Genomic DNA, 12,379 nt, shown 5'->3' on the forward strand with positions numbered 1-12,379 from the left:
AGCATGATCAGGGGCTCAGACCAACGACACAGGACGCTCACGGCAGTCCAGGCTATAGCACAGCCCGCCTTTAAAAAAGAAAGCACGAAGTACATGTGCGGCTAAGAATTATGCTCTTTACAGAATGACGTAATTCCTGCAACTGCATTTGATAGGGGAAGCTAGGAACCCAAAAAGCTAACACACAAGCTACCAGAGTGTCGGGATAGTAAGTGTGGGCAGGCAAAGACAGGCAATTATAGATAACTGCACTGTTTTTAAGACAGTTCTAGTCTTTCTCAGACGACAGACAAAGGCAGGGCAAACCCAGTACTAAGCACGGCAACAGGTTCTTCTCCCAGACACGGCAGTGGCAGCCTTCTCCGCCTATCAGGTCAGGCAGACGCGGACAACGGCTGCTAGATGCTCAGTGTCTTAAAAGGCAATACTAAGATGCGCCCTGTCTCTATCTCCACGCACAGACTCTGGATGGGTCACAACAACAGCCACAACAACCACCACCACCACCACGACTTACTCATGTAGCGGAAGGTCTCCTCGGCAAGGACGGGAGAGAGGGTCTCGGGCGCATCCTGGGGCTGGCGCTGGCGCGAAGACTGCGCCCAGTCTTGGTTCTCACAGAGAAAGAGGGAGTCGACCCTGAGCTTGTAGTGCGGCAGCTGCTCTTCCAGCAGGTTCACCAGCTCGACTTCGGGGGGATCCTCGCTGGAGCTGACATCTAGGCAGAAGGGAAGTCATGTAGATGAAGCTAGTGTGCTCCACCTGCCACGCTGCAGTGAAATTAGCGTTGTGAACGCAGGAGACCGAGGATATGTTAGGCGAGATCATCTCTCCCGACTTATTAGTGTCTTCCAGTGACACTGAGGAGGTTTGGGTTCCAGCCTCCAGCTCTCGGAGGTACTTGACCTCCATGCGGTTTTGGGGACAGACTGGTGAACTATGACAAACACTCACACCTTGGCACACAGCACCTGGCAGTGCACACGGAGGTCAGAGGACACGGGGGCGTTGGTCCTCACCTCCTACCCTGTTTGCTGCCACTGTGTCTGTGTGCCAGGCTGTACAGCCCAGGGGCTCAGGGGACTGTTCTGTCTCCAGCCCTCATCGACTGCGCCCAGTTCCTCGTGCATGGGCGTGTGACAAGTGCTTTCCGCCTGAGCCACTGCCCAGCCTGGCTCTTTCTACTGTTGCTTTACTGCTGAGTCTTTAGACTCTGGCATGGTCAGTGTTAACTGTCATCCTGGCAGAACCCGCAATCACCTGGGACACGGACCTCTGGAAATACCTGCAGGGGGTTACTTTTTGAGGTGGGAGGATGCACACACAGTTTTCACGCAGTGTCTCTGACAAACCAAACATACCTCTATCCAGAGCCTCAATTCCCCAGCTGCCCCCTGTCCTGTTTTTCAGTTTTAATCCTAGAAGGTACACGGGCTTTGGCATCAAATCTAGTGTCAGAATCTGACTCCTCCACACATTAATGATGGGGTATTAGACACAAGACTCATCCCTCCTGAGCCCCATTCCCCACACATTTACAAAATGTATAGACGAGACTCTATTGCATCCGAGGTCACACTTGGCACACAGTAGGCACCCACTGAATACTGCTGATGTCACTAGTCTCCTCTCACAGGCTGGCTCTGAACATAGTCGGGACTCTCTTGTATGTCTGCTCCTGGCTTCCTCCCTCTCACTTCTGGGAGATCTGGTATTTCCTTTGTGGGCAGCATAAAGAAACAAGCTCGAACTCCAACAAAAGACAACACTTTATGAAAATAAACTCTGAAAGAGTACATTTTTATTAGTTGGTCTGAACTAACCAAGGGGAATTTAATGAGTTTAATACAAAGCCTGGCACTATCGCAGGTCTCCATTTAGCCAGAAGATAAGCAGTGGCCTCATAACCACAGAAGAGATGTGGTCCACGTAAGCCTTCATCGTGGTTCCAAAGACCCCTCCTGCCTTAAAGAGCTATTGCACAGAGCTCTGAAAAGGGAGCCACGTCTATCACTACAAACGCCAAGTGATTATGCACACTTTGCTTGCCACACACACATTACAGATAGATGGTCCTTCTAACGCTGGAAACTGACTACAGACGCGTGCACAGACAAGTTGTTCCGGAATATGGAGGAAAGAGAGACCACACACAATTCCCGTCGTTTCTCATTCTTCAACGACTCTCCACATACTTACTTCTCCCCAGTCACACTGACTCCATTTAGGTTCAGGGATTCCTTTCGGTTTTCTTAAATATGACTTTAGAACAGGGCTGTCATTAACACACTCAGATCATCTGCAACGCTTCCATCATATGACTCCTCTACTTTAGGGAAAAAGGCATGTGAGTTTCATCTCTCCAGAATAAAAAAAAAAATACAAACAACCAGTGAATGCCTGAGCAACTAAATTAACTCTAGAATAGAGAATATTGAAGTGGTGATCCATCTAACAAAAATGAACCAGCCCTGAAATGAGACCCTTATCACCAAATGCTTTGCCGAAGCAAAACTGAACTCTCTAAGAAAAACCACTTATCTAGAATATATCAGGAACACAAGATTTAACGTTTAAAAATTCAGTCATAAGTGGGTGCTGGCGGCCCACACCTTTACCCCAGCACTCGGGAGGCAGAGGCAGGTGGATCTCAGAGTCTGAGGCCAGCCTGGTCTACAGAGTGAGTTCCAGGACAGTCAGAGATGTTACACAGAGCAATCCTGCCTTAAAAAGTCATCATCATCATCATCAACAACAAAACCCCAAACAAATCTCTAAAAGCCTTGCCACGATAAAGAGAAACTCAGTTCATCTGAAATTCTAGCACAAGCAAACTGCATCCAACAGAAGTGCAGAGCGGGCTGAGGGCTGCCTGGAGCCGGAGTAAGGGCTGAGATCAGGATGCGAGAGAACCTGCACGGGGTGCCATGACGTCCCGAGATCCTGCACGGGATGCTATGACGTCCCGAGATCCTGCAAGGGATGCTATGACGTCCCGAGAACCTGCACGGGCTGCTATGGTGTCCCGAGAACCTGCACAGGATAACATGACATCCCGAGATCCTGCACGGGATAACATGACGTCCTGAGATTCTGCACGGGATGCTATGATGTCCCAAGAACCTGCACGGGATGCTATGGTGTCCCGAGATCCTGCACGGGATGCCATGACGTCCCGAGATCCTGCATGGGATGCTATAAAGTCCTAGACCTTCACTGTACCGGTTCGTATTTGTCCAAACCCAAGTAGTACATTAAAATGGGGACAGTTTTCTATACCTTATTGAACATATGATAATAAATCTTGGATTTATGCGGGTTTGAGGGTTCAGAAAGTTTTGGACTTGGGCTTTTAGAAAAGCAGAGTACACAATGACTGGGTTTTATAACATCCCTACCTGCTTCTGTAAAAATACATTCGATATATTAATATATCTTTTGAAAATGTAAACCTAACTCACTGAGACTACAAGGCAGCGAGGCTTTGTGAGCTCATGATTTATTATTAATACGATGATGGCAATGATGTGTGTGTTGTGCGTGTGCATGAGTGCAGGCTCACGTGTGCCACAGCATGTATGCACACGAGGACAACCTTCAGGACTTGGTTCTTAATTCTGTCCTTGATGAAGCTGGGTCTCTCATTTCTGCTGTACTGCACAAACCAGGCTAGCTGGCCTATGCACCTCTGGGTGACTCTGCCTGTGCCTCCCCCTCCCACAAAGGGCAGGAATTACAGATGTGTGCTGAAGTGTCGGTCACTTGTGAGGACTGCATTCCTCACTGACCCACCTCCCTGGCTCCATTTGGTGATTTTAAAACAAAAACCTTACGAATAAAAAACCTTCTAAGTACTTGGAGATTTTTCAAAAGGATGTATTTATGTCTTTACTTTTATCTGTTTGTGTCTATGTGAGCACATGAACATATATGTATGTAGATACGTACATGTAAGACCAGGAGACTCGGGTCTCCCTCTGCCATTCTCCCCCTGTGTTTATGTGAGCACACGAACATATGTGTATGTAGGTGTGTACATGTGGAGATGCGTACATGTGAGACCAGGAGACTCTCAGTCTCCCTCTGCCACTCTCTCCCTGTGAGCACATGAAAACATGTGTATGTAGATGTGTACATGTGAGACCAGGAGACTCTCGGTCTCCCCCAGTGAGCACATGAACATGCGTGTATGTAGGTGCACACATGTGGAGACCAGGAGACACTTGGTCTCCCTCTGCTCCTCCTGTGCCTTTGAGGCAGGAGCACTCCCTGGATTCGGGGCTGTATTTTCTAGCTGAGTTGGAAACCAAGCAAGCCTCAGAGGTCCTCTGTCTCGGCTGCTCAGATCTGGTGCAGCGGGCGTGCACAAAACATCCAGTTTGCCCACACAGGTGCTGACCCAGTCTCTGGTCCTCGATTGCAGAGCAAAGCACTCCCCAGTCCCTGAGGCTTGATTTTTTTTTATTTTAATTTTTAAAACTTTATTCTCACGGATAAAACTTAAGGGCCTACAACAATGTCGGTCCCTGCAAGCTCCGGGGGCCTCCTGTGTGCTAGGCACCACACCCAGACGCTTGCAGGTTCCCAAAGACAGGTGCGTCGCTCTGACACAGTTCCTGCTCACAGGACCCAGAGGGTATCCAGGAGTCCAGCACAGACAAAGGGCTGCACAGAAGGAGGAGTTGGATAATGTAACTGGACACTCGTGATGCAGTGATTAATTCAGGCTGGCTCTGAGGCCACCAGGTTGGACATGGAGACTGGGGATTCATCAGAGCAGGTCACACAGGCCAAAATGAGGCGTCTGCACTTGGTCCTGCGGGAAGTAACACGCCAACATCGTGACCCTGAACTCACCAGTGATGCTCTCCGAGTCTCGGTGGTTGCTATTCATGAGGCTCTCTTCACCTGTTGGTGATGTGAAAATGGCATTCTGGGAGTGACTCATGCAGAATCCTTTCTCGCTGTGGTCGAAAGGGGCCGCTTTGGTATGCACTGGAGTAAAGGAAATCCATTAAGCCATTCGGGAAAGAAATGAACGTGGTCATGTGTACGCTCCCTTTAGGACAGGTTTTCCGTGGTGAGTCAAGTGACATCTGCGGCTGTGAGTGTTCATGTGGTTGTCAGCCCTTGGACAGTCATGGCCTAAAACAAAGAACAGACCCAGTGGTTAGAATCCAGCACGCTCCTTAATAACAGGACTCTCATTACCCGGCATGTCTGTCATTAAGAATGTTTTTATTTCTAAGATACACACAACAACATGAGTGAATCTCAATGGAATTAGGCTGGATGAAACAAATAAAGAAATAAATCAGCTCAAGATTTATGATTCCATTTTTATAAGAATTCTAAAAAAAAAAAAAAAAGACCCAACATGTCAAAGGTACCAAAAAGCAGATCAATGGCCGGGCCATTATTCGAGCGCAGGAGAGTAGCTTGGGAATAATGCATGTAGTCACTGTGACGGCTTCGGGAGGCGGAGGCTAAGGACAGTGAGTCTGAGGGCAGCCTGAGCTACACAGAATTTCAGGGGAGTCTACACAATTTAATGGGACCTGGTTTCACAACGATCAAAGAGCCAGGCCTGGTGGCACATCCTTTAATCTCGTACTTGCAAGGCCTGAGGAGGCAGATCTCTGTGAATGTGAGGCCAACCAGTAGTATATAGTGAGACTTTGTCACAAAAAAAACAAAAAACAAACAAAATAAACAAAAGTTGCAATGCACTAAATATATGTCTACTTAAAACAAACAACAACAAAAACAGGGAACTGTTATCGGTTAAGAACTGTTCAGTCCAGCTAGGTGGGCGGTGCAGGTCTCAGGACTGGGGAGGGAGAGGCGGCGTATGTGTGTGTTTGTGTGTGCGTGTGTGTGTGTGTTTGTGCGTGCGTGCGTGTGTGTGTGTGTATTCAAGGCCATAGTGGGTGTGCTAGGGAGCCCGTCAGAGGTGGCAGTGGAAGGAAGGGTGTTCAACCCTAGCCATCAGCGTTGCTTACATAAAAGGACGTCTGCTAAACAGTCAGCCATTCACAGCTTGCATCCTTGTGACTACTACTTAGAGGCATCAAATCTCAGTTATGTTTATGTAGAGAGCAGAGAAAAGAACCAAGTAAAGCAGTCTGAGAAATAAATGGTCAGAGAGGAAGAACAGAGACATACTTAAAACACCAGGGACACATGTTTCAGAGACAAAGTGAGCATCAGAGTCAGAGAAGTCAAAGGGGAAATTTGTCGCTTTGAAGCCAGCACAGTTAAAGAGTTAGACCCCAACCAGGCTGGTGAGCAGACTGCGCGGTAAGAGAGGGGCTTGGGGAACAGACGAGAATTTTCCAACACCTAAGCATTCAGATTTCCTCAGACCAACCGGGACACTTTGAGAGACTTCTGTGGTGACTGGCAGAGGGTTTCCTGACTGCTTTTATTACGCCCTTTCTTTTGAGATTTTATTTTTATTTTATGCATTTAAGTGTTTCCCTCAATGTGTTTGCACACCACATGCATGCAGTGTCTGTGGAAGAAGTCAGAAGAGAGCATTGGATCCCCTGGAACTGGAGTTACAGACATTTGTGAGTCACCTTGTGGGTGCTAGGAATCAAACCTGGGTCCTCTGGACAAGCAGTCAGTGCTCTTAACCGCTGAGCCATCTCTCCAGTCCCATTCTATTAATTCTTAAAACATTTTATAAGGAAAAAAAGAAAAAACAAAACAGACTAGACAGCAGTCTTTTCTCCCCAAAAGTTTGTAATTTCATGTTGGCATAACAAAAATTTAATTTTCTACAAATGATTCAGGTAATTTTAATAAATACATAAAGATTCTTTCATGTGTGCAACTATTTTTCTGGAATAAGTTTGCAATATAGAAATGTGGATTGGCCGGCGCAATGTGAAGCAAAGCTTTGTCACTGTTAGGGACTGGGATTCGCATCATCGAAGTTCATTTTCAAGTTCGAAGGGCACTTTACCGCACACCTTGGTGTCCCCTCAGTATCTTGTTACTCAAAGCTGTCGTTTCTAAACCAAGCACTGCAAAGGGAATAGAAAGATAAGTGAAGGAAACCCATAAAAATTCGCCTCTGAACTTGAGATGAAGGAAGCGACCTTCTTTGGTGGACATCCCACCGAGGTACAGAAACAAAAGGTGGACAAAACTCTGCCCACAGAGGGCGGGAAAAACGATCCGTAGGTGGATAACCAACCGTCATCTCCCATGGTAAGTGTTCACATGTGGTTTTAATCAATCTTTTGTGAGGTTAAACTACTCCCAAACCTAGACTTGAGATAGAGGGAGTGTCTGGGGGCTAGGGAAGTCACTCAGTGAAGGGCTTTCTACTGAAGCCCAGGGCCCATTACAAAGCCTGCCCTGGTCCCCATGGTGGGGAGGCAGAGAGAGCTGGACCCCTGGAGCTCCATGATGCCCTAGCCTAGTCTACAAAGTGAGTTCTAGGCTAGTGAATAACTGTCTCAAAAAATAAGTGTTTTGCCTGCATGCCAGAAGGCAGCTCCAGATACCACTACAGACAAGGTTATGAGCCACCCTGTGGGCGCTGGGAATCAAACTCAGGTCCTCTGGAAGAGCAGCCAGTGTTCTTAACCCCTGGGCCATCTCTCCAGCCCTCCACTTCTATTTTTTAACTTTGCTTTTTCAATTTATACAGTATCGTCTCAGAACACAAAAAAATTATATATAGATTTTGATTCTGTGTCCCAGACCTTTGCTCTAGAGAATTGCCTTTCAAATTAGCAACAAATGGAGTCTTGTTGTTGGTCTGAACGCTGGCATACAGGAGCAGAGAAAACTGAACTCACACAGAACTAAGTCCACAGTAAGAGTCATGAGGAAGGAATGCAGGCCTCCAGGGCAGTCCAGGGACCTGCCAGTCTGCACGGGGTACCAGGTCAGGGGTGACTGAGCAGGGCAGCACTTTCCTGGGAACTCTGAGCAGCATGCCCCACCTGACTTGGTCTCCTCAGGAAGGGCAGTCCGGGTGGCAGCAGGGGCCAGCTGCCTGAATTTTCTGACCTTGTGCTCGGTACTTACTGTTTCTGAATTTTATTTCTTTTTGCCAAGATAGGGTTGTTCACAAACAAGAAGGGTCAGATATGAAGAGTAAATAAAATTTACTCAACTGAGATGCAGCAGAAACTCAAATGCTCGTTTTTTGTTTGTTTGTTTTGCTTTTTTTTTTTTTAAGCTTTTCTCTACCCCTTAAGCCTGGGGAAAGCATGGTTTCTGCCTAATAAGTCTTAAGTTCCCAGCATGTCTGAATATAGAACAGGTGCATCTCATGATCAGCGCTGAGTAATTTTTAACCTGAAAGAGACAAGATCCAAGAGGTTGGAAGAAGTGACCTCGGGCTGTGACCACTGAGGAGATTATCACTGGAGTTGATTCCCTGTGGATTCTCAGGAGGTCCTGTCTGCAGTAGGACGTCTCCCACTCCCAGCCCCCACAAAAGCTTTCCGGAAGCTCCGACAAGCTACCATAAACATACAGCCTGACCCATTTTCCACACGCGGCTATCCAGTTCTGGGGGTCAGAGGCGCAGACCGGCTCTGTTGACTGTACCAAGGTGACGGCAAGGTTGTGCTCCGTAGCTTGGCAGGCTCCAGAGAACCTTCTAGCTGTTGCAGCCGTGTTTCTTGGCTCTGAGCCTCTCCTGCTATCCTGAAAGCCAGCAGCAGGCACCTCCAAACCTTCCTCTGCCTCTGCTGGCACACTGCTGGTTTCTGCCACCAGGTCTTCCTCTGCCTCTCTCTCTCTCTCTCTTTCTCTCTCAATAAGGAACCTATAATTGATGCTTAAGGTCCAACTGGCTAATCCAGGATAAACTCCCTCTCAAGCTCCTGTCCGCAAAGTCCCTCTGCCTAACGTGACAGCCACAGGATTCCAGGAGTCAGACACAGCTGGCTGGGGCTGAGAGCTGTGATTCAGGTGACCAGAGTGGTTAAGAATGTGAACCACAGTGCCCCACTCACAGTCATACCATCGTCTCCTGCTCCATCACGTGTCCAGGGGAAGGAACTCAGATGGACAGGCCTGGTGGCAAGCGTCCTTCCTGCTGAGCCACCTCACAGGCCGTGGTTGTATAATTCTGCAAACTACGTAACCGTGTTTCTTCATCTGCTGAATGGGGTTACGAACATGATCTACTGAGGGACTTAGGTGAGGATTAAAGGGGCCATGAGAGCGGCGGCCTCGGAGGGTCACTGGGGCAGTTACAGAACTCAACTGAAGCAGAGCGCAGAACTGCTATGTGAATCTTATCATTATTATTTCTGTGCTACCCAAGTGCTATTTTATTACAGTTGTTATTCAGGTTACCGTACCCTTCCAACGTTCAGCACAACATAAAGGCTACCGTCCACCGCTTGACGGCATTTTCTTTCGACACAAGAATTCATGCCTCCTTCCTGTGTTCTAACAGTGACTTGGTCTGGGGACAGTCATTTTCCCCTTCTGCTGTACGGATAAACAGGAAGCACAGTCCGGAGGCCTAACTCTCAGGAACCAAGCTCCGGCAAGCACAGACAACAGGTCCTCGGAGCCCGAGGGCTGCACACGACTCTGTTCTTCAGTGTCGCTGTCTCTGCTGGATCTTTACTTAATCTCCACAAACAACTGCTTTTCCCTATGAGCCGCCAAATCGAGCATGGCACATTTAACAAGAAACGAACCTCTGAAAATCATGCACATCGAGGAGAAAATCAAGTAAAACAACTAACAACTTCACTTAAATAGAAATGGGACTTAAGATGAACCACTCAAACGTGTCCCGGTTCTAGTCACTGTTGGCAGACAGCAGGACTGAGGACTCGCTCAGCCATTCCCGCGGCCAACAGTGAGTGTTTTAGGCTCCGTGCCTAAAAAGTGCGGCTACTTCCTTACAGCAGGGCGCTCTGGACAGAACAGCCATGGGAAAGACCAGACAGTCAGGGAAACCCTGAGTTACGGGAACACGGAGCCTGGAATTACAGTAAACGTAGATTTAATGAAACACTTACATTGAAAATATATCTCAAAATTTCATTTTGCAAACAAGACTTTGGGGATTAATTTGAAACACGTGCTGGCTGCTGCATTGCATGTAAGGGTGGGAATGACGCCAGGCAGGGGCAAACTGCGCCAGACCACAGATAAACTTGAACTTTTTAAAAATGAAATACATTTATCATGTTTCTACATGAAATATTTAATTTTTTGATCATGACTAACTGGTTGTAACATATATGGCTACACCTCAGACAAAATTTACCAAAAATTCACAGGAACTTAAAAAAAAAAAAAATCAGATACTGTACCACACTGGGACTGTCATGGCTTTAGTGCTAAGACATGGTGACTGTCACCACCAAAATCTAAGGACGCCAATGAGCAGCAGACATCTTGAAGGCGGACATCACACACCGCTCAGCAGCAAGGTAGCCAGCCAATGGGCTACACCCAGCCCAGCTGCACTAACGGCCATCTGTCCATATTTCTTTGTTGCCTAATTATCATTCAATTTAATAACCAATCATGTTTCCAGAATATGGAATATACGGAGGCAGCTTTTACTTACAGACAGACTGGACCCAAAAGGCAGTGAAATCCACCGGGTGAGCATTCAAAACCATAAATAAGATCTAGGCTTCTGGGGCCAACATTTCCTTCTGCGTGATATACTTTGGGCTTGTTTGTCTGCGAACGGCAACATTTGCAGGGGCAGGCAACCCCTCCCTGCCACAATCTCCACCAGCAGCAGGGAGGGGACCTCTGGCAAGGAAGGCAGGCACGCCAGAGCTTCACCTAAAGATACGGAAACTCTTGAGCCCAGGGTGCCATCTGTGGGTTTTGATAAGTTCCCACAGAATTCCTGTACCACCCACGACATACACTTGGCCTTTACGCTCTTAAACTCTTGCATTTTACCCAAATTGACCTCTAAGGGCGTATTCCGCACTAACACGATCGTTGGCCCAAACCATCCAGATCACCACATCACGGTTCTCAACTTCAGGCTGGTCGCTAACGGCAGAGGCCTCTGTCTTCACACACCACAAAACTGTCCGTCAGAGCCATTTGTATTATCTAGTTACAGTATGTAAAATGGTTTTAATTTTGCATGCTATTCCTACTTTGAATCCACAGCTCTGTTTCCAACACTGCTTTTAGGACAAGAGAAAATTAGTAATACTGTCATACTTTTTGAAGCACGGTTTCATGTAGTTCAGGCTGACTTCAAACTTGAACTCTAGGATGACAGACGTGTGCCACCATGCCTAATTTACTCAGCGCTGGGGATCGTACCCAGGCTTTCATACATGCCCACCAAGGACTCCACACCTGAACTCCATCCAGAACCTCGGTTCTAAGTTTTAAGGAGAGCCTGTGCTTCAGAAGACTTGCAAGAAAGTTAATCCACAATGCAAGAGCAAGGCTTGCGTGTCGTAACAGGCAGTGCAGCAAGCCTTGCATGTCGTGGCAGCAGTGCAGCAAGCCCTGCATGTCGTGGCAGCAGTGCAGCAAGCCCTGCATGTCGTGGCAGCAGTGCAGCAAGCCCTGCATGTCGTGGCAGGCCGTGCAGCAAGCCCTGCATGTCGTGGCAGGCCGTGCAGCAAGCCTTGCATGTCGTGGCAGGCCGTGCAGCAAGCCTTGCATGTCGTGGCAGGCAGTGCAGCAAGCCTTGCATGTCGTGGCAGGCAGTGCAGCAAGCCTTGCATGTCGTGGCAGGCAGTGCAGCAAGCCTTGCATGTCGTGGCAGGCCGTGCAGCAAGCCTTGCATGTCGTGGCAGGCCGTGCAGCAAGCCTTGCATGTCGTGGCAGGCAGTGCAGCAAGCCTTGCATGTCGTGGCAGGCAGTGCAGCAAGCCTTGCATGTCGTGGCAGGCAGTGCAGCAAGCCTTGCATGTCGTGGCAGGCAGTGCAGCAAGGCTTGCATGTTCTGGCAGGCAGTGCAGGGGCAGCTACACAATCTTGGCTCTGCTTCCCACGTTCACCTTTTATCTGAACTTGGAAAAAGCGCAAAGCAAAGGGCTATTTTGAACTTTTCTCAAGAAAGCCAAGTGCAGTCTTTCCTGGATGCTGCTCTGTATCGTACGCCACATCTGCATTCTCATCCAAATTAGCAAGAATTACCAAAATATGACCCCATTCTGAGGAGAATGCTAAACCATGCCTTACTACCTATCACGGAAGAAGCCACAAAGTATAGTATTCTATAAACATTTAAAAGATTTTACAGTACTTAAATGTTATATTTTATCCATCTTGAGAATTCAAACTCCAGGTGTGCTGAGTACCAAACAGAGCATTTAACAGGGATTATTACTACCTGAGTACCAAACAGAGCATTTAACAGGGATTATTACTACCTGAGTACCAAACAGAGCATT

General features: G+C 47.8%; 1 protein-coding gene across 3 annotated transcripts in view; it reads right to left on the reverse strand.

The window, feature by feature from the left end:
- The window catches only part of Trak2 (trafficking kinesin protein 2), a 53,742-nt gene that overhangs the window by 21,442 nt on the left and 19,921 nt on the right, over positions 1-12,379 (reverse strand). For 2 of the 3 annotated variants that reach the window (XM_048428775.3, XM_048428770.3), the window contains exons 2-3: positions 4,858-5,145; positions 518-718 (exon numbers count right to left, since the gene is read on the reverse strand). In XM_048428775.3, the coding sequence (XP_048284732.3) occupies positions 518-718; positions 4,858-4,948 (292 nt within the window). In that variant the 5' untranslated portion in view covers positions 4,949-5,145. Of the gene's footprint in view, positions 1-517; positions 719-4,857; positions 5,146-10,567; positions 10,713-12,379 lie in introns of those variants that run through there. The other variant, XM_048428771.3, reaches the window with a different exon arrangement.

The sequence above is a fragment of the Myodes glareolus genome, chromosome 27 (assembly GCF_982192425.1).
Source record: "Myodes glareolus chromosome 27, mMyoGla1.1, whole genome shotgun sequence".
Classification (NCBI taxonomy): domain Eukaryota; kingdom Metazoa; phylum Chordata; class Mammalia; order Rodentia; family Cricetidae; genus Myodes; species Myodes glareolus.